At 38.0% G+C, this 23,002-nt stretch overlaps 1 protein-coding gene across 8 annotated transcripts in view; it reads left to right on the forward strand.

Moving 5' to 3' along the window:
• LTBP1 (latent transforming growth factor beta binding protein 1) overlaps window positions 1-23,002 on the forward strand; it is a 189,435-nt gene that overhangs the window by 81,670 nt on the left and 84,763 nt on the right. For 7 of the 8 annotated variants that reach the window (XM_071429915.1, XM_071429922.1, XM_071429926.1 and 4 more), the window contains 4 exons: window positions 1,892-2,116; window positions 5,509-5,786; window positions 16,711-16,813; window positions 22,694-22,765. In XM_071429915.1, coding sequence (XP_071286016.1) covers window positions 1,892-2,116; window positions 5,509-5,786; window positions 16,711-16,813; window positions 22,694-22,765 — 678 coding nt within the window. The remainder of the gene's footprint in view (window positions 1-1,891; window positions 2,117-5,508; window positions 5,787-16,710; window positions 16,814-22,693; window positions 22,766-23,002) is intronic. The other variant, XM_071429938.1, reaches the window with a different exon arrangement.

The following is a 23,002-nucleotide window of genomic DNA, read 5'->3' on the forward strand; positions in this document are numbered from 1 at the left end:
CCACCTTGGTGTTCAACCTCATTCAGGCACATCTTTAAAAGCACTAGAATTCTTTGTATGTTGTGTCTCTTACAGTGCAGCCGCTTGTTTGTGGCTGCTCAGGAAGAAATGGTACCAGAGAGAGAGAGGTGTCTGTCATGCTTTAGTCACTGCTGTGGTCAACCCTCCTTCACTTTGCTCTGAAGTAACAGCAGGTCTGTAAGAATGTCTTTTACACACTCAGATGAAGTCCCAACAAGGGTTGGGACCCAAAAAAGTAAGGCTTGTGCTGTCATGGGTAGCCTTCCAAGGTTGACTTAGTACCATTAGCACAATGCTACAGCTTGAAGTACTTTCAGTCAGTTTATATGAAATGCAAATATAAGATAAGACAAGAAAAATATTAAATACACTTTGGCAGAGCACAGTGAAAAAACAATTCTGGCAGTTTGCATTGTGGTGGACCTATCTGGCAATTGGGCACTGGCGTTCCAGAGCCTGTCCAGGCAATGTGAGGCTGCTCTGTGATGAGCCTGGCTGAGTGGGTGTTTCTTGAGCATTTCCTGGGCCAAGGGAATTACACAGCTGGCTTAGAACTCCTTGGGCTGCTGAGTGTTTTTTGGGTTGGTTTTTTTTTTGCTGTAAATGTTTTGTCTTCTTGCAGCACACAACACACAGGTTCCTTTTCCAACACTGGCCTTCTATGGTATTCATAATAGTAATACCCTGTGATTGTCCAGAGGTCACAGCAATTGGAATAATGAGCACTAGGTTATAAATTACCTTGAATTATCTACAGTTTGTTATTTTTATTGTAATTCATTACAGACCAAGCAAAACCAATCCAGCAAAATGCCATGAATACCATAAAGATTCTTATTTTTTAAAGTCAAAAACATCTTAAATCTGACAAATGGATACTGAACTCTATTTCTCAAATACTGTTCAATTACTGACAAAAATGACCTTTGTTTGTCTTGAACAAAAATTTATGGTATTTTTACTGTTGTTTTCACATCATTTAGTTCTTGGAAATTCTGACAGCTCGTTTACATTGTGATTGATTATAGCATCCCACATTATATTTTCAGAAAGTGCTGAACAATGCCTATTACTGCCTATATCTCTGCGTTGAGAAGTATTTTTCATTTGATGTTGACATTTTTCATGTTTCATCTGATAATTTATATTGCTGTAAATATGCAAGTGCTAGCTAGCACAGAAATAATTACCCTTGTCCTTGTATTGGAGTTACAAGGTTTTAATGCTTAGGAGTTTGTCTATGAAATCATTTCAGTTGAATCTCTTGATATTTTTATGATCTTTATGGGTGGATAAAAATTAGCTTCTTTTATCTGAAAAATAAATGTTAAGCACAAATCTACATCCTCTGCAAGAAATAGTTTTCTAGAGAACAGCCAAGACTTAAAAGTCAAAATGGAAAATTTGTCCCCAGTACTTTCTATCCTTGGGTGAGTTTTTTCACAGACTTCCAGGAAAGGGTAAGTAGTCCAGGATTTTCAGAAACAGGCGGCTGACAAATAAGAGTATCTGCACCGAAGTGTGAGTAAGAGATGTAGCCAGACACCATATTAGTTTAGTGTCTGTCCTAATAGCATCATGAAATTAAAAATTAGCTTGGATATCTAAGGAAAGAATTGCTTTCTGTTTGTCATGGAGAGAAGATGTGAACAAGGCATAGGTCAGAGATCACAAGGAGGGGAAGGGAAGTGGTTCTACCACAAGGCACTTAGAAGTGCATGTCAGATGGATAGTCCTTCCTCAGATGTCTGAATGAAGAACAAAGCTCTCCAACCCTATTCCTTTCCTCTTCAGCTTGGGCATGATATGTGGTCAGATAATACTAAAGCTAAAGTCATTAACAACATTTTTATTTCTGTTTTCATTTCAGTTATTTGCCACCTTCCATGCATGAATGGAGGCCAGTGTAGTTCTAGAGATAAATGCCAGTGCCCTCCTAATTACACTGGTAAACTTTGTCAGATTCCGGTGCAGGCTGCCAGTTCTCCAAAACTCTACCATCACCCGCAACAGGTGAACAAGGCTGTAGGATCACAAGTTATCCACTCTACTCATACTTTACCACTGACAATGTCTGGACAGCAAGGCGTAAAAGGTAACTTCTTTCTTAATAGGTATTTTTAACTTGTTGGTTTTAATGAATTATTTTGAGTATTCAACCAGTAACAATAGTGCTGCATCTACACATATCAAATATTGACACCACAGCTTGAATCATGAGCTCACCAGAATGTGAACGTGTTTTCCTCAATGACTGAAATAATAAGAAATAACTGTTATTGAAAAGAGGTTGTAGGTAAATTTACTTTGCTTTATGGCACAATTTACTGCAAATTGCAGAGTAAAGGGAAAATGCAGGAGGTTTCTTCCAGAAGTGTAGACCTGTTTAAAAAGACAATGATTATGGCTGAGCTGAGTAAATTGCAGTGTACCTAGACAAAGAGTTGCAAGTGATTCCATGGTTACTAATGGAGGGAAGAGACCATGCTTTTCAACATTAAAAATCTTAAATCTAATGTAAAATTAAAGATACAAGCTGTATTTATCTTGCATGACTTAGTAGAGTCTTATAAGTGAGGTTTGTGGTGAACTATTTAGTGTAGATAGGCCATGATATGATTCACTTAAATAGAACATTCCTTCTGGGTCAAATAACAATATCATTAAATTTTTTTTTTAAAAAGTGGGGCTTTCCTGCTGCTAATGCTGTGAAGAAGACAGCATTTAAGTCTGAAATGCAATAAAGTCTGAAAGTCTGAAGCGTGAAAGTTCATTCAGCTTCAGATTACTGTTTCCTCTCATACTTTTGTTGTGAGGTGAAAACTTCTGATTACTTTGAAGAGAAGTGTTGGATTTATTTCTTATGTGTCCTATGGGTCTAGGCAGTATTTTATCTGGGTGCAATCTTGTCCACATAAAGTGATTTTCAAGCATCAAATATTGTATGTATTTCCAGTATATTTCACAAATGCTTGTTAGATGTTGGCAGCAAAATTATCCAAAGAATTCACCAGCACAGAGAGCACAGAGCATGCCTTCCCCTGCAACTCAGATTCTCAGCCGAGGACCTAATGTGAATTTTGTTTGCTTGGTTGAATTGCCAGATTGATTTTTGGTCAAGGGTCATTTTAAAATTACTTCTTCAAGGTTGGTATTTCTGAATAAAAAGAAAATATATAGGTAAAGACATGAGGAGGCTCAGTTAGTGGCAAATAGTTTCTGAATAACTTTGCTAAAAGATACTTATGATAAATATAATCTAATGTAGTAATTCTGTATTCAGAAAAGGACAGAGCTGTGAAGGAACTGTTGACAGTGTCCTGGAAATGGCAATGTTTTATAAGTACTTTTGAGTACCTCCTCCATCTGAAGAAGAGAATATAATTACCAAAACATTTAGCAAAACATCAGTTTATTTCTCTGCCTATGTAATTCCAGATGAAATAATTTTAGACAATACCGTGGACAACCCCCAAAATTTTAATACATAGTTATTCTTCAGATTCTCTCCTAAAATGCACAATAGGTTTCTCATCGCTAAAGAGTCTGGCCTCTTGAATATTTTTTCCCGACCTTCAAATCCTCATAGGAATCATTAGCAGTCACAATGCCTTTTCTTCTCTTTACGTGTCCAAATGAGGATGTTGGATTGTTGAGAGATGAATATTTTATTTCTTTAAAGGAAGGAATAAAACAATTCATCCTGAAATGGCTGGTAAAAATAAAAATGAGCACATCTAGGCAGTGATCCAAGGCCTGGAGAGGATTGTGACAATAATACTGCATGGGAGAACCCAGCCTAAATTTGATGTTTTCAGCATCTGAACATCTCTGGATGGATTGAGAAACTAAAGCAGAGAAATTCAGTGATTTCTTTTGAGAAACTATATTTTTGAATCACTGTTGCTTTTGAATCACTATATTTTTTAGATTTAGCAGCTAGAGAAACTAGTTGAAGGGATCCCTCTTCATACATAAAAATATTGGGGTGAGTTTTGTTAGTTTTGTTCTTTTTACAGACAGACTAGGCTGTCTTGTCTTGCCCTCCAAACCCAGTCTAACAGCCTGAAAAGGACCTCACTGCTTCTGCTTGTAACACTGAAGCTTTTCCCTGGGGGTTTGACTCTGGCAGACCTCATGTAGGTATACATTTTGCTCATGGGTTCTTTTCAGCTACAGGCAAGATCTTTACCCTGCAACCATATTTTGCTGACTTTCTACCATCTTCTTCCTGATGTTTCTGTCTGAGTACATTGACAATTTTCATAAATGAAACAATGCAGTCAGTGTAAAAATAAGTCTGTTTCTTTTAAGGAAGTCTTGTGTGAGACCAATTAATACTGATTATGTGCCTAGAGAAATGAAAATAATGTCAAAAACCAAAAGCACTTTCTCCAAAATATTATAATTTTAAAGTAGCTCCAATTAATGACATATGCCTCCTGAGGAGTAGAGCTGAAATTACCTAATCAAGTTCTAAAGAACAGTTCAAACTTCAGGAGACAAGGAGATAATCCAGAAGACTGAACAATGCAGTGTGCATCATAGAGAAAGCTGTGTCAAATGCTATTTTTTGGTTCTTGATGTTTGGAAGGGGTGCTGCCTCTGATGGATTGTGTGGCCTCAAGCAGCCTGTGCAGTACTCACTGACAAGAGAGGCCCAGCCAGACACAGGAAATGCTAACTTAGTTATGCAGCTTTACAAACTACATGGCTCGTTACACACCTCTCCTCCCTGCCCACCCCAATAATAATTTGATTTACTTTAAAGGGCATTTTGTGTTCCAGTGAAAAGAGGCTTAAGGGTCACAAGCAGTTCTGTGCAGGTTGCATTGACTGGAGGGTCTCAGTCTACATACCCAGACTTAAAACTGCAACCATATTTAAACGGAAGTGTCTGAAAATCATTTCCTCCACCTTTATGTGCCAAACCCTGAATTCAAAGTTCAACAAAGGAGTGGTGATTTTAGATGGTTGAGATGCTGGCAGCTCTTGCAGGGGCGAACTTGGGACTTGGCAGGTATATAAAGATGAAGGGATGAAATCTGAAGCTTTTTCTGTGTTCCAGAGAAAGATGATGGATCTGAAAATGAAAATAAAGCTTACTATATATCCAAAAATAACCTAGTAGAGTATGAATTCTGGAACTTTGAATGGGATTCTTATTACACAGTATGACCACAAATATTAATGTCATACCAGCCAATTTGGACATCCATGTTTATTTAGCAGTCTTTACAATTCTATAATGTTGTTCTTTCTGTCATGAAGATTTTTCGTTTTCTTGCTTTGTTAATGAGACTCAATGTGTTCTTTAGCCTTCCCTCTAACCCCCAAATTTGGGCTTCATTTATATTTCAGTCACTTCAAGGCACTCTGTAAAAATTCTGATTTACAAAAAAGAAATGTCTTAGAGGTGCCTAAGATGTCTTTTTCACATATTTTATTACAAATTTCTCTTATGTGTTTTTCCTTCAATTATTTTAGTGAAGTTCCCTCCTAACATAGTGAATATCCATGTGAAACATCCCCCTGAAGCCTCAGTTCAGATCCATCAAGTGTCAAGGATTGACAGCACATCAACAGGACAAAAAGCGAAAGTACCTCAGCCAGTACATCCACAGGTCTCTTACCAAGGTCTTCCATATCAGAAGACCCAGAAAGGACATACAACTTACACAAATCAACAACCCATTCCTCATATGTTTCCTGTTTCAGTTAAAACTCAGCTTGGGCGCTGCTTTCAGGAGACTGTTGGGACACAGGTAAGAAATGTTTGCTAAGGCTTGCTGAGACAGGTAGCTTTAAAACTCTATTATAAAGGAATGAAAAAAAAAAATCCAACAATTGGAGGGAAAGGACACATTTGACATTCTTTTCTGCAAGAAAATTATTTTGAGAATGTAACATTTTTATTAAGTAACATTTTTCTGAACCTCTTTCACCTTCAAGATAATGTCTTTTCTTTTCTCTCGACTTTCCCTGACATTTTGGTTTCAATTATTTTTTCCATAGCTTTTTCTTTTTCTCATGGAAATTCCTATTCCGCAACTTTATATGTTTTACAGTATTTTAGACTAATGTTTGGAGTCTATTGAAATGTGACCATTGAATGGGGTAGAAAAATCATGAAAGCCAACTGATTGTTCACTAGAACATTAAAAGCTTAGTTCACTTAAAAATACTATGTTCACATAATGTTTTTCACATGACTATTCAAAATTGTGTATCTTCTTTCAATCCTGAAAGCATTTTAATAGCAACACATGGTTTTATATTTGCATATATATTTGAATATATATATATTGAGATTATAAAGATATGTGAAAAGATGATTGAGAAGTCAGTAAAATCCTGTTATTTATTGCTTATTACCTTTCTGAAATGTGGCTTTTCAGATCAAATGTCTTTAAGGTGAATGCATGCCTCAGACTGCAATAATGTGTGAGGTTTCAGAAAAAATCGCTCATTTTGGGATGTAATGTTAGAGAATAAGTACGTTATTTTTCAGGCTAAAAAATACTTTATGACTCTATCATTGAAGGTGTGAATTTTAAGTATATCACAAAGGTTGCTTTGCTTTTGGTCCTTCCAGTAATATGCACCTAAAGTTAGCCAATTTTCAAGCATCAAATATTGTATGTATTTCCAGTATATTTCACAAATGCTTGTTAGATATTGGCAGCAAAATTTTCCAAAGAATTCACTGGCACAGAGCATGCCTTCCACTCAAATGGACATCACCCATCGCTCCTGAGATGGAAGACTGGAGCAAAATGCCCTTTACAAGTGTTTCTTCTGGCTGTTTCTTCCAGCTGAGAGTGAATTTTTTTAAAGGCTCTTAAGTTGTGTAAAACCCCTGCCTTCACCCCACAGAAAAAAGAGGGAAGAGACCTCAGTCCCTTACTCACAGATGGGCAAGGAGTTTGGAAAGGATCAGCAATGGGGAAGAGACAGGAGCAGGAGTAGGATGCAGTCAGAAGCAGGGTGAAAGTGACATAGTTGTCAGGCCCTAAGGTACTGAACTCCACCTGCTATGGGCAGAATGTTGAACTTGAAATCACTGTTCCTTAGTCTCAGTCTCCTGCCATCTCTAACAAGTTGACATGAGGATGCTTAAAAGTAATCCATCCTGCAAAATGCAATGGAAGAAGTTAATTTAAATTTAATTTGGTCGTTGCATACCAAAGATTTTTTTAAAAGACCAGAGTTAAGTTTGCATATGGAACATTAAAGGCTAGACTTTACTAATTTTCAAATGATTGGTTTGGGATCTGCAGTTTTAATTTACACTGGTGAGTTCTTCATGATTGTCTGTTTCAAGCATATTAAAATCTTCATTTTTCTTTTTCAACAAGTGTTAAAGGACATGAACTTTGAAATGAGAGTTCATGGATTTTACATGAAAAAATAGAACAGGACCTGTGTTTACAACCATTTATCTCTGTTTCCTAAAATGGTCAATCTAAGAAGCCTGGCATCATAATGTGCAATCCTAAAAATCTGGAAATAAGTGTGATAATTAATAGTTGTTTATTGTTTTTTGATATTTCTCTTTGTACTCATAGATAAAGGAATACAAAGTTACTTCCTTGGTCTTACACTTTGCAGTGGGTGCTGTTTTATCTCCTATCTCCTTTTAACGGGGAAGAAAAGTGAAAATAAGCTTGCATTACCCTAATGTCTGACTTGCAATCTTACTAAATGCTTAGTCATCAATTTTATAACTTCTTTTTTTTCAGTATTTCCTTGGAAATACTCAAGAAAGGGTAGTGCCTCCTAGTTTAGAACAGTGCATGTTCTCAGTTTTTACAGATTTCATTGATCAGTGTCAATATTGAAGAAGAGCATAGTAAGGATTTCAGAGGCATTCTGTTACAGTGATGGTTCAATTTAGAATTGGAGTTGTAGAATGGCATTTTGTAGAACATTCATTCAAGACCTTGCCATAAATATAGATCTACGTGACTCATTTACCTTTCAATTTTGCATATGAAATGTTATTGTTTTTCTTGCAGCCAGTCAATGCTTATTATTTATGTTAAAAATGCCTTGAACTGGGAAAGGCAGCTTTTTTTTCAAGTGCTTAATAGACCTGCTCTTAAAGAATTAGGTTTTCAGTTTCTTTCATATTTGCTTTGCTGCGTCTGTGGGTTCTCTCTGTTTATTCAGATGCAATACTAAAATGAGCTTTCCCTATTAGTAGCCATGTGTTGCAAGTCCTTTCTGGAGTTGATGCTGGATGATTTTGATACCCATACTTAGTTCAACAATCATCAGTGTTTATACATTTTTTTGCAGGGTGGATTGTGTATTTGGCTTCAGAAATGTTTTATTAAATATCCTGGGATCCTGAGACGACTTTACTGTCTGTAGAGCAGATTGGTTGAAGGATTTGTGTGTGGCCTCTTGTAGACAACTAAGTTGATTAGGGCTTTGCTGAACTTACTCTTGGTCCACACTAAAAGCACAGGATTAAAACTGTATCAGGATCTCTTTTGTGGTTTTGTGTGCATGTGTAACTTCTACCATTCTGTTTCTCCCCATCCCTTGTTCTCTCCTTCTTTTTCTTTGAATTTCAGCTGCTCTTCAGTTACAGGTCCTTTGATTTTAGTGCTCTGAGGTTTTTTTCATAATCTTCAGTGGAATATTTTTCATCTCCCAGCACATTCTTCCTTGCCCCACCTTAGTTAAATTCCCTCAATGTACCTCATTCAAAACCAGTAGGATATTCAATTTCCAAGACAGAGAGAGTGCATTTTCTGCAGTGAACTTCCAAGCAAGTGCATACTGTTACAGTTAGCAACTGGAGCCACCTTGAACTGAAGTTCAGAGGACATTATGGCACAGACAGTTGGAAATCTGGTCATATTGCCAGGCCTACAATCACTTTTCATTAATGACATAGGAATTCTTTCAGACCTTCTCTTTCCTTAGCTGTCTGTAGCATCATAAGTGACTGTAACCAAAGACAGCAACCATGAGAACAAGCTAGTAAAAGGTGAATGAAAAGATGTCAGTCTACCAGCTCAGAAGGACAAGGGAGAGTAGAGGGACAAGAGAAATGAAATTTCCCAATTCAATAAGTATAGATAAATAAGACATAAATTTTTGTAAATACATGTACACACGTGTGTATGTGTTGCTTAACTGTGATTGTTCTCTGAAGCGTCCTCAGCACTGCGAAGTGGAAAGAAAACTACAAAAGTATCATTACTATTTCAATTTTCAAAAGGTATTATAGGAAGCAAATAGTGTTTTGGATGGTTCTGTTTTGTTCTCAAGTCAATTCACTTTTCCTGGCTGCCTCTCTTTTCTCTGAGTGGAGCACTCAGCATTTATTTCTCCTCTGGGAGATGTTAATAGTGATTTCTCCAGGATAACTTATCATGTTACACGGTAGCCCACAATGATAAGTGCCACAAAAAAGTTGTGGCTCATCAAACTCTTTCCTAGTACCACAAAGATTTTTGCAGGGTATATCATAAAGCATGTTAAACTGTAGCCCATAAACTTGCTGTTGACATAAAGATACAGGAAACAAACCTTTACCTAAACTTGCTTATTGTTGATGTAGAGGAAATAGAGACTTGAAGTTGGGAAACAGACATAATGGAAGCAGTAGGACAAAAATCCCAATTAAGATGGAGAGCAGTAAATTTTTGAGAGCATTCTATAATGGTGCCTTCAAAAGCTGGAGACTGGGTGTAGTGTCCTGCAAAATTTTTTATATCCACGTAGTCCTTTATTTCTGAAATCCAAGGAGTTGGTCATCTTAGACCACTGATTCACTAAGTCCTATTTAGACAGCAAGCAGAAAAGGAAGATTTTGTTTCTCTTTAATTCCTCCTCTTCAGATTATTTTAATTCTAATAAAAATGCCTTTATTATGACACAGGATATCTTATTTCCCAAAATCCTTCTACAGTGTCAGTAGTGTACCTAGTAAAGGCTGTGTTGATATTCTTGAGTCCTGTTAATTTTGCATATAATTTCTTTGAATTTAAATCAAGAAAAGAATGTGCTTGCCTACTGTCCATGAAAATCCATATAAAGATAATTGAGCACTACTTTTTTCACCCCTTAAGCTCACTTTGAAGTGTTTACTAAGTATATTCATGTGTTTTCCGTTTTCCTATGGTTATTGCATTGCAGTATTTTCATCACTAAAAAATGGGGTTTTTCCTCAAAGTTGTTTGGGTCTCTTCATTGCTTCAATGTAAAAAAATCTCAAAAGGGCAAGAAATTGGAGAAGCTGGTACTGCAAAAAATTCATCCAAATCAGGCTCTGTCTGTCTAGATTCACATGTAATGCTGTGCTCTTCCACAGATATTTTTGGGTATTACAGAAAGAAACTTCTAGTGATCCCAGCATCTGTAGTTTAAAAACAAAATTAAAAACCATTGTTATTCTAGAGAGAGACAGATACTGAAGTTGCTTACCTTGATGAAAGGAACACATGGCAAAATGTCCAGAAGAGAAGCTGGCTATGAAGTCATGTCTGCCTATGCTTGTTCATTCCTCCTCATGTAACTGCTGAGAGGAGCTGGACTGCTCTCTGAAATGATCCCTGCAAGAATTTCAGAAATACTGTCTTCTGATCCCCCCGACTTGTTGGGGTACTTCAAATTCAAGTCCATTCCAGGTTGCTATGGTGGGGTATATGTTCCATTCCTCACTTTCTAGTGGTTTGCTGCACGATGCTTTGTGTTTCCCTTGCAAAGTGCTTTAAAAGGTGTTGCAGAAGAGGTCCATATTTGTTATAGCTCTGTTCAAAAGGACACCTGAGTTAGAGTTGTCTTGGTATCATGAAGTGAAGTTTAGTGGATTATAATTATACTTTGAAAAATCATCCTAAAGAAAATCACAATATAGCATCTATAGCAGACAAAAGATGCATATTTTGATAAATTAATGGTTTTAATTAATTGGTTTTAATTATTTAAATGGTTTAATAAATAACATTAATGATGAACACTAGGAAAGACTTGAAAATTATAAGGATTGTCCGTTTTTCAGTGCAATCAAAACACTCACATATGCATTCAAATGTGTTTCAAATGCTGCTTATTATGTCTGATCAACAGATATTAGTTAACCAACATCTTAAGTGGGATAAATTTCTATAGAGACAGTTTATTTAATACTTTGTTTCAGCAATGTTTTTTCCTGTAAAAGTTTGTTTTGGTTTGAGCAACACATTTCTGTCTGCTGTCAGACTTAACAGAATACAAAATAAAGCCAAATGATAGGTGGCAGTTGGAAAAGGTCAGAAATTATCAACATTGTATCATGGTCAAGATTCTGACTGCAAATCATGGCATACACTGACTGGGTACTTAACTTTGAGAATATGCGTACAGTTTTTAAAAACTGGGCTTAGATAGTTGATGGGTTTTTCATGATGGGAAATATTAAACAAAGACATCAAAGTTTTTGAGTTAGAAATCAGAACAGCAAAATATGTTGGTAGCCCTTAAAGCCTAACCCAACATACTGATGCTACTGTGTGCAATAAAATCATAGTGTAGTGTGGAAGTGATGACAGCAGTGATATGCCTGTTGAAGTTATTCATTCAACTGTATAAGCATCCCTGTCGAAGTTCAGATTTAAGAAAACATTTCCTGGGGAGGTAAATTTCAGGTATTTTCTTTTTTTGACAGCTATACGAAATGAATTTTGGTATTTATCTTCTTTAGGAAGGAGAAGTGATACAATTTTGTGCTTTGTACTGGGTACTTGTTCTCTTAGAGCACTTTTAAAACCTCTTTTCTTTAGAATAGTCTTAAAAATACCATCTCATAAAATAAAATAACTGTCTGGAATTCCTTGAAGCTCATGGTTTGGCTTCTGTAGTTCTTAAACAAATAGACTGTCAGAAATTGGTGTGGATTCATTTGCAGGATTAACGTTTCATTTGCAGTAGTTTCTTTGCAAGATCAATACTCTGAAATATCAGAAGATTAAACATGTATCAGATACCAAAAGCACCAAACATTGTTTTAATTACTCAAATAGAAGAAAGCTGGATAATTTTTACTTGCTTATGAAGAATGTTCTGCTTAAGCCAAAACAAATTCTTTACCAGTTCTTCTGGAAAGTCTGGAAGTATTTAAGTTTCTTTCCTCTGCTTATGAGACAATGCCTGTTAGTGAGCCAGTGCTACATGGGATCACACTCTTCATTTGTAACAACCTGTCATTCAGCTGGTCAGTAAGCTAATTAAGTATGTCTGTTAATTGTTTCAGTAATGCAGTGTATTGAGTTTGAGGTTTCTTGCTCTGTTTGTCGTTCCTATAGGAAAAAAAAAGAAGCAACAATCCAAGGTCTGTGCCTGTTGAATAGTTTGCAGAAAGTTAAACAGTGTATCCATTCACTTCTGCTATTGTGGTATGTGAAGTGCAGTCTTTTGAGCTGAATCCCAGAGTCATTAGCTATTAGCTCAGGCAAAGCACCTATCAATTTCAATCATAGCTAATCATGTGACACTCCTTTATTTATGTCTGTATTGTGGTTTTAACTAACAGCTTGTGACAGGGATTTGTAGATAGGTCACGCAGGAGCGGGAGTCCCAGGAAACCTTGTGGTCCCTTGGCCAGAATCCTCTGCGGCTGCCCTGAGAGTAATTGCCAGACTGGGCTCCCTACTGCACTTTACAGGGAGCTGAATAAATTTCCTCCACTGCCTTAGCAGATGAGTTGCAAGGATATAATCCTTCCTTTTCCCTGCCATTGGAAATACATGAAGCACTGGTGGCAATACACAGCTTAGCGCTCTAGGACTGTGGAGATGGGGCAGAGGCTGGAGTCTGGACAGGGTAACAAAGAGGTGATGTGGCTTGGTGGCGTTTGTGCACCAGCACAGGGTCAGCCAGAATTTCAGTCTTCCAGTGGGAATATTCAGTACTTCCTTCAGTTATATAAAATATTGGCATAGGAGCCCAGGCACGCATGAGGAAAAATATGTGGATTTGAAACAATACTTTCAGTGTCTCTGAGTGCTTTACCCAGGAAGAACTTTGTTTTATAGCAGTACCATGTGTGCATCATACTGCTACTACTGCTGAGCCTCTTTCAGCACAGTTGAGCTCTTTTATACCAAACCTTCATGACTTTTTTGCCTTCTGAACCAGTAAGACTTATTTCCAAATCATAAACTTATGACAGAGATATCATTCATGAAAATCGGTACTCTTTTCCAGGAGCCCTCAGGAATACAGACTAGATTCGTTTAAAATATGTGTAGATGATGGATAGAAAAGTGTAAACCTAAGCTTAAAGAATGGCATTATCTTCATGCATAGTCCAGCATGCCTGTGTTTAGTTTTCCTGCTTATTTTAGGCCTATAAGTGTGTGTTGGAGTTGTGTAGAATGGTGACACAAACTAAAAAATAGTTATGGATTCCTCCAAGTGACTTTTCCAGTCACTTGTGAGTCAGAGACTGAAAAAGACTGTCTGAAGAGCTAATGAGTTCATCTTGGTAGTAGGAAGTTTGTTAAGACTTTTAAAGTGGAAAGGAATTACCTATAAAATTTTTGAGACCTGTTGAAATAGAGCTTCAGTTCCTATGTGCTTAAGGCTGCTGAAAGGAGCAAGCATCTTAAGAAAACATAGCTGGCTAAGGAGCAGTTTGTGCAGTACCATGAGTGTTTAGAGTATCTGAAGCACTGCTAGATGCACCAGAGAAATCAGGGTTTAGTAGCCACAGAAGAACTCTGTTTCTGCTTGGATCAAGACTTTGCAGAGCACTCATGTTTTGTGATGCATATCTCCAAAATTACACAGATCTTAAGGCAATAGGAGCCCCATGTGGGAGTTGCTTTTCCTTGTTGCCCAGTTTCTACAATGATCTGGATGTTAACCAAATTATCATTGATTCTTCAAGCTTTAATTCACCATAGAGGCAGTGGGAGCAGCAGCTTTAATCATTGCCAGCTTTTACTGACAGAACTGCAAATCACAGTTGCCAGATGACTCAGACTTTGGCATCCTTATTTTTGCTCATGATTTTTATATGGAAATTCGAAAAAGTTATGACCACAAAGATCATGATTTTCAGTAGAGTGCAAATACTGTAGCACCACACCTAAATTATAAATGGGCTTTAGTCCATCTTCCTCCTTTTCCCCTCCTCTTTTTTTCCCCTTCTTCTCTTTTAGCTTGTTACAATTACATGACACGTTTTCTATTTTGGGGAAAAGGGGAAAAAAAAGGAGGGGGGGGAGCAGTTCATGATGACATGTTGGCTCTCATGTTAGTGCAATCTTGCCTTGACACATGCAAGCTCCTGGAATGTGTCCTTGAGGTTTTGACCTTGAAGAGAAACACTGGGTGTTAGGTAATGTGCCTCACTGCCCAAATGCTCCATTTCTGAGATCATAAGGGGAGATGCAACCCCAGCCTTGATTCCTCCCATTTCTTTTTGCAGACTTGTAAAACCGAGGTACAGTGTGGGGAGAAAAGCTGGGTGCAAAATGCTTTAGCTGACTCTTGATAACAGCCACAGTGTACGACTTTAGCAAGTGGCTTCTCTGTCTTTGAAGAAGCTCTAGAAAAGGGGTGGAGCATCTGTAACTATAAAGCAAAGGTAGCTGTGGTTATAAAGTAAAATGGGCCTTCCTGGAGCATGCCTGCCTGGGATGCAGGTTGAGAAAACCAGCATTGTGTAAATATGTAGCTTGAACTCTATAAGGTTTTAGGGTAACCACATAGAGGAGGCATTATGAGTACTCTCCAGTTGAAAGATTTTTTGAGCTTCTGGGATGTGCAGCACAATCTGTGTATCCTCTAGCTAGAGCAGTTGGAAGAGTTTATTTCAGTTTTGAAAACAGCAGAGCTGCTATGGCAGAGGAAATTATACAGAATTCCCCATTTATGCATCTTGATGATATTTCTGAAGTACCAGGCTGGGCGTTGCTTATGGAAGCAGAACTCAGTGGACTCTGACTGATGGTCAGATGGTCAGTGGTCTGCCTTGTATTAACCCTACCAGTGCCTAAGCTAGAGGAGTGCAAGACAGCTGAAAGATATGCATTCACCTGAGGTAAACCTGGGCCTACATCTGAAAGGTGGGACTTGCTGAGATACTCCACTGTTTTAACACAGCCAAATACCATCCAGGCAAGGACTATTTCCCATCCCTTGCAATATCGGAAAATTTGTCATCAGACCCACTCCAGACAGTAATGTGAAAATATACTCCTTAAGTTGCACAATAACTGAGCAGTCTGTTTGAACCTGTTTGGCCACTCTGTTCTTTTGGCTGTTCATGTGCCATGCCAAACTGAGGCTCAAAGCACAGGTGGTGCTAACCTGTATATGGGTAGTGGGCAGAGGCACACAACAGCCATGCCAAGTTGCCCTGGTGCTAAAATCTTGGACATGTGTGGCTGGCTGTCACTGAGATGGAGGACAGTTCAAACTTCTCACATATCCCTTAACACAGATCTAAGCTTCATGTGCTGCACATGCTGAGCTGCAGTCTGATGTTTAAATGGTGAACTGGTGCTGCTTTTAATTTGTTGTGATACTTCAGGATGTGTCTGGGGAGTATCTATGAGAGAAAATGGCTGGGATGATGCTTTGCTGGGCCTCCCCATGCAGAGGGGACCCTCTGATGAGTCAGAATCCTTGTAGAGTAGCTTGCTATCCTGTAAGTAGTCACACTGTAAAGCTACACAGGGTAACTTTGCTTTAGAAATATCATTGGCTTATGTATGACAGTATGATTAAGATCACATTGGAAGCATTTTGGGAAAGCTGGAGGAAGCTGTCAGTGCCTGTGCATTCAGCATGTGTGTGTACTGCAGAATGACTGTGTTACCAGCTAAGTGAGACCAACCACAAGGCCACACCCTGTGGCATGGGATGAGCCAGCTATCTTGAGCTGAAAGCTGTGTGGCAATGAACATTTGGGTCAGAGGCTTACAGGCTGTCTGAAAGCAGAGTTAGATTAGGGAAAGTCTATTCACACCATACTGAGGATTCACACTTCAGCACATTAGAATTGTTTGCTGCAGTGCCTATTTCTATTTATATCACATTTGCTTTGAAAGTGTTACTAAGTGCAGCTGTTGTGGACTTCTCCTGGGCTTTATATGTTCCATTGTATACCAAATTAGCAGGTTTAGGTGTTTGGGGGGTCTGAAATACATTTAAGCTTTCTTTACCATGCAAAATGGAAGAAAATTGCAAAAGTCAAGAACTTAACTAGTATGTTGTAAGCTTCCAAATATTAATAGTCTTATCATTATAAAGAATAATAAGTATGTTATTGATTGGTGGGGAAATGGAAATTGACCTCAGAAATAATAAGGTATTTGAGATAATTCATATAGCTTTTGAAAAAGTGGACAAGCTTGTTTTTATGATGAAAGCGATAGCTGCCAAGGGTGAATTACTACCTTAGAAATATACTCATTCATTCCTATGACATACTGTTTTCTTCTGTTTTTTTCTCCATTTTAAGGCAACATGGGGGAAGATAATAATGTCATTGAATTTATTCGCGCCTGTGTAGGGAGCCTTTGCAATTTGTGAGCACCATTTTAGTTCAGTTAGGAGCTCCATTGAATCTTCAGTGTCTCAGCAAGAGGTTGACTCAAAATGGCTGAAAAAGAGCATTGTACTGGAAGTGAGTGTTGTACAGTATCACTAACAAGAATATTCTTCACCTGACTATTTCAGTGTGGCAAAGCACTTCCTGGCCTTTCCAAGCAAGAAGACTGCTGTGGAACCGTGGGTACTTCCTGGGGTTTTAACAAATGCCAGAAATGTCCCAAGAAGCCATGTAAGTGCTATTTTATTGTTATTCTCGTGGCTTTTCCCCCTCAAGCAGTATTTTCCTTTTTTTCAGAGGGGAAAAATACCAAAGGAACCTAGTAGAAAAAATGTGCTATGATTTGATTAGGGACAGGTTGTAGAAACTGGAATTCCCTTGCATGCCAGCAGAGTTACAATATGCAGGCACTTGGTGCAGCCAGCAAAGTTGATGTCATAGGGTTTTTTCCCCTGCTTCTTCCTCCTTTGAGTTAGTGATGGACTGTTGCATTTACTCAGTGCAGGAAGAGTAATCACATTGATTTTCCAGCTGGACTTCTTCTTTTTTTTTAAGTTTGCAGAGAAATCTTGAATTATAGAGGCGCCAGTTTCTGCTTGGAGAGAATGCAGTGACCTCTCGGGACTGCAGATGAAATTTCATGTTTGGAGCCAAGGTCTTCCAGGCTCTAAATTGCTGGTTGCTTTTTTTTCCTCTGCTTTTGAAATATCTTACCCAATAATTAGACAATGACAAAGACTTTCTTCAGCATTTTATTATGATTTGACATCATATTATAATGAGAAAAGAATTTAGAATTATTTGCATGATTGGTGAGGATAATCTCTTGAACTTTTTGTCAATTCTATTATTGTTGCACAGGAATAATAATACTTCTGTGTCATGTCATATTTTCAGCATTAAATGAAAGATGGGAAAAGATAATGTGATCTCTGTTTTGCAGATGGAGTGGACTTGCATTTACTGGGCCAAAAATAGGTCATTAAAATGCAGTCATTCTTACCTAGTTCTTCTAGGGACCCTGTTATTCAGATAGCAATGCTGGAAATATGTTCAGTGTTTGATTTTTTTTTGGAAGCATGTGTTTCTCTGAAAGTCTTAATGTGGATGTAAATACAATTTCAGCAGAAAATATGCTATTACTCCTATTTCTCTGACTCCTCCTTCCATAGGAGACTCTGATATAAATTTATGGTGACTCAGTCTGATTTGCTAGTTCCTGAAACATTTTGTGTGTTTGAATATGTCTATCTTCTGACATGCTTTAGAAAGAGAGCCTCCTTGGGTGTTTGAAGGTCATAGTTAATAAGACTCAGGTATCTATTTTATTCCTGTAGCATGTAAATACAGTTTCTAAAAGGAGCATACATGCCAACAGTATAAAAAATAACAAAGACAAGTGCCAGATTCTGCACCTGGCCCTGGGCAGCCCCAGATGTATGTACAGACAGCAGAGTGAGAGGCTGGAGAGCAGTGCCAGTCAGAAAGTTGAACAAGAGTCAGCAGTGCCCTGGCAGCCAGGGGGGCCAGCCCTGTCCTGGGGGGCATCAGGCACAGCATCACCAGCTGGGCATGGGAGGGCATTGTCCTGCTCTGAGCTGGGGCAGCCTCACCTCGAGTGCTGGGGGCAGTTTTGGGTGCCACAATATAAGAAAGACATTGAACTGTTAGAGAGTGTCCAGAGGAGAACCACGAGGATGGTGAAGGGCCTTGAGGAGCAGCCATATGAGGAACAGCTTGGTCTGTTCAGCCTGGAGGAGACTGAGGGCAGACCTCAGTGCAGTTACAGCTTCCTTGTGAGGGGAACAGGAGGGGCAGGCACTGATCTCTGCTCTGTGGTGCCCAGTGACAGGACCCAAGGGAATGGGTGAAGTTGTGTCAGGGGAGGTTTAGGTTGGATATTAGGAAAAGGTTCTTCACCCAGAGGGTGGTTTGGCACTGGAACAGCTCCCCAGGGAAGTGGCCACAGAACCAGCCTGACAGAGTTCGAGAAGGGTTTGTGCAATGCAATTGAGCTACGACTGAAATCTAGTTTATCAGAATCATAGTGACAAGTGAAATGTTGCTTATTTGGGATGTAGGTGTGATATGAGAAAAATCACAAAAGCCTGAAATGTGTTTCAACCAAAAATTGGTTGGAGCTACTAATACAAATTTTTGGTGCCTGATTTGAAAGGAAGCACACTTGCTAATTCTTCACAGTTCAGGTAGAATATTCATTGTCTCAGCCTGGAATCCACAGTAGATGTGTGGATCAGGCAGCTGCTTAATGGCACAGTGCTAAGCACAGTGTTGAAAGCAAGCAAACAGGGAAACTGTGAGAAACTTCTGATCCACAGGTGCTTCCTAAGTGGGTACAGAGAAGTGCTTGAACTCAACCTAACATCCTCTCCTAAAGGGAAGTCCACCACTCTTTTTTCAAAGCACTGAATAATTTCTTTAAATGCTAATGAGATGAGCAATGTCCTTTTGTTATAAAAAAGTTTAATGACTAGCGTGCTTGCTCCAGATGGGACACTTCAGAGTTCCTTTATCTGCCATAATAATTTCTAATCTACATTTTATACCTATGAGGAGATGCCCTAACCCATAAAATGTAGAAACAATTCTTGGAACAGGTCTGGGAACCCAGTCTCTTTCCCAGAGCCCTTAATTACTCACAGTATGAGTCATGCTCACTCCTGCTTTCTGGCTCAATTTGGAATTGTTTTTTTGAATGTAACTGTATGATTTCAGGAGGAGACAGAGAATGGTGCCACTTGGAATAATCCTCTTCTTCTGATTAAAGCATTCCTGGAAAGTAAGGATTTGTGATTCCTAGACATAATAGGACACATTTCTCATCTTTCTAGGTGGGAGTTCTCACTGTATGTTAGTGTTTTAAGAAGGGAGGAGGAGAAGGGTGCGCTATCTATTTTTTTCAGATTAAAATACAGTGTCATTATATCAAGAGTGTGATTTGGTACGCGTATGCTTCAAGAATATTCATTGAATCTGTCAAGGTTTTGTAACAGTGTATATATTTTCTCTTGACTACATTTGATTTAGGAATGATTCTAAGCATGATGCTGTTTAATCGTGCCACGTCTTATGGCAATGCTACATAGATGCAAATGGTGAATTTTTAGATTCTTAAGAATTGAAGGTGATACATTTAGTGTGTTGCAGGTGATCTTACAGCATCTTTAAATGTTATAGGTGTTCAGTTTGAGCTTTGGCACAAAACCTGAAAACTGAACATCTCTTCTGGATCTGGGTCCAAGTATCTTTTGGGCATAGGTGTCAAACTAAACCTCATGACAGTATCGAAGTGTTACGGTTCTGTAGAGTAAACAATTTCCAAAGATAAATGTAAATTTGTTAGAAAATTTAATGGAAGTCTAGAGTGGATGCTAAAGGATTTATATTCATCAAGTATTTTTATTTTTACAACACTGAGAATGCTTCAGTGGTAAAAAGAATATGCATATATTATATACATAAATTTATATGATATTGGATGGGAAACCTTGGGAGTCAAGTAAATAAATAGTAAGTTGTCAGTTAAGTGAAATCTCTAGATGTGCCTCAACAGGTTAAGTTAGTCCCATATTCTTCCCATATAATTCTGACCTGTTCTGATATTTCATTAAATTGGTATTACCCTTTTTATTGTAGATATTTTGGAAGCAAACAGGCTTCCTTTTACTTTTATGGTTTTATGCCTCATAGACTTCATTAAAAGTGGAGATATTTTTACAATAATATGTAATCAGGTTGTGATCTTCTGCCTTACCCACTTCAGCAAAATATTTAAGCATATACTCCAGTGTCACTAGCAAGTACTTCTCTCTTCAATCAACTACTTAAAGACATGCATCAGTTTGCATATGGCTTGTTCCCATGGTCTTACAGAGGGCTCTGTCATCTTTGTAAGGACTTGAGTATTTTGGGTAACAGCCACTGCTCAGTCAGAGCTCCTGACCAGTTGCAAATTTAAGTGCCTTGTCCTTAGATAGCTGCCATGTCTGTAAGGTTATGGGTTGTTCAGTATTACTGAAAACCAAAAGTAGTTTTGGAACAGATCTCCACTTTTAAGGGCTTCTAACAGAAGACCGCTTTTAAGAAGAAGGGTCTTTCTGTGGTACATGGGGGGTATTGGGATTGGTCAGGCTTCTTGCTAACTTAGTAATTACAAACGTGTTGTTTAGGTGGGTAAAGGGTAAGTAATGTTGCACTCCATCCAGCTCCCACATGGATCACCAGCCATCACTGAACAAGCTTCTTCTCTACTGTGACTTGCTTACATTTCTGCTCTTTGTTGAAAGGAAGAAAACAGCTGCTAATAAGCTGCCAGTTTCCTGTTTGTTGTGGGAGTAGGAGGATGAGGAAGGAGGGAGAGGTTAAAATCTCTGACCTCAGTCCAGCACTTCCTAGAGCAGCTGAGTCACCCTGGGAGGGAAAATGTGCTGCAGCACTGGAAAAGACCTGGCATAGGTTATGGGCTGGTCTCCATCTACAGCTGGAAGCTGTTTTCATTCAGCAGGCTGCACTGCAGGGTACCATTCCTGCCCACAGAAAGTTACAGAGACTCTCCTGGTTTTAGTGTGGATTAAATCAGGTCTGTTATGGCAAGCACAAATCAGTTAGGACATAATGAGTGCAATTATGAGTTTGAATCTGCCAGCATGAGTACTAGGAGTTTCATTGACACTTTTGGGGACCAGAAGTAGACTAATGCATTGTGCTTTTGGAAGTCTCCTTAAATTTCAACTAGTTTTAATATTAACATTAGGAAAAGACTGAAAAATCTGCCTTGGAAACTAAAGGTGTAGCTGCCACTTGAGTAGAGAGACAAAATTTTCAAGTTGTAGTTGGTGATAGAATGATTGTAGTCAGTGTAAAGATGGAAAAGTATGTGTTCATAACTGTAGTAACTTTGCTGTATTTTTACTATGCATGTTTAACCATTTTACACTTTATGCAACATCTAAGGAGAATCTCAATGTTTTATTTAAGCAGTTATTTTAAATAATTCACTGATATTGAAATTAAACTATCTCAGTCCAAAGCCTGCTACTCAAGATCATCACTTAATTTTTTCCAAATAATAGGCAAAGCTTTAGAACTAGCTAAAACAATTATCCTTTTTTTTTTTTTCCCATCATTACAGTCAACCAAGTGTGCAATTCAGGCATTATGTTAAGGAAAGCCAATCAATGGCAACTTGGGTTGTTCTGTCTTGGCAGTTTATATACTCTAAAGATGGAAAAGAATTAATCTGGTGGTTTTGGGGGGGGGGGGGTTTCTGTTGAACATTGGGAACACTTTTGAAATGAAGCAAAAGATCTGACAAAATGTAAGGTATCTTTGTTGTAACATTCAAATTATGAAAAACTCTCTTGACTCTTATTAAAAGCATTTATGTGATCATAGTGCCAAAAGTTTAGTTCTATATGCTTAATAAAGACCTGGGCTTTTCCAAGAAGTTAGCTTTTAGTGCATAACTATACAAAGTTACTGCTCACATTTTTGATGTTTAAGAAACAAAAAATGGTTTTCTGTAGTCTGAGAAGCAGCCTTAAGTGGAGGAAAGAAACAATCAGTAGAAATAAAAAGCTGGTTAACTGAAAACTTTCTAGTTTGGCAAAATTGAATTCAGTATTTATTTTGCAGTGTTATTATGTCTGTGACTGTTTACACTGTTCAGCCAGTAAATGAAGTGAAGTTTAGTATTCTAAAATGCAACAGCTCTGTTAGGTAAATCCTAGATGTTTCCATAATGAATCTTCAACTTTATCTTTTCCAAAGGTGATATTTGTAGCTGGTTCGCAAAAGTAATTATTTGAAATTTCAGAACAAATAGGATTAAAGGTATCCTGCTTTCAAAGATTTGTTTTGGTTTTTAACACAAATTTGACTGGATAACTGAAGATTTTAGTGGTGCACATATTGAAAAAGATGGAATTAGGGTTGCCTGTACAATCTTTGATTTTCATGTCTTTATCTTTTTTCCTTAACCATTTTTCACAAAACCTTACAATTTTTGAAATATACTTAAATAATAATTTAGCTGTCAGGCTCTGCAAGCATATAAATGATCAGTGTTTAACTGATGTATTTTTTTTTCAGCATACCATGGATATGGTCCTATCATGGAATGCCCACAAGGCTACAAGAGGATCAATGCTACATTTTGTCAAGGTATGATAGCACCCAAATTGGTTCTGTTTAGTTTTAGTACTGGCTTTCTGTGACAGCTTCTTTGATTTGATGGTTTAGATCAATTATTCTGGTCCATTGATTTATATTTGGGAAAAAATGTTGAGTATACTTTTGATGTTTTCTAAATATTGACAGCTCTGTAAGAGTGAGTTTTTTCCCTCAGGGAAAATAACTTCTGAAACTTTTATGTATACCCTCATTTTCTTTGATGATGTA

Source organism: Agelaius tricolor, unplaced genomic scaffold (assembly GCF_023055355.1).
Source record: "Agelaius tricolor isolate 1412-34295 unplaced genomic scaffold, bAgeTri1.0.p SCAF_1, whole genome shotgun sequence".
Classification (NCBI taxonomy): Eukaryota; Metazoa; Chordata; class Aves; order Passeriformes; family Icteridae; genus Agelaius; species Agelaius tricolor.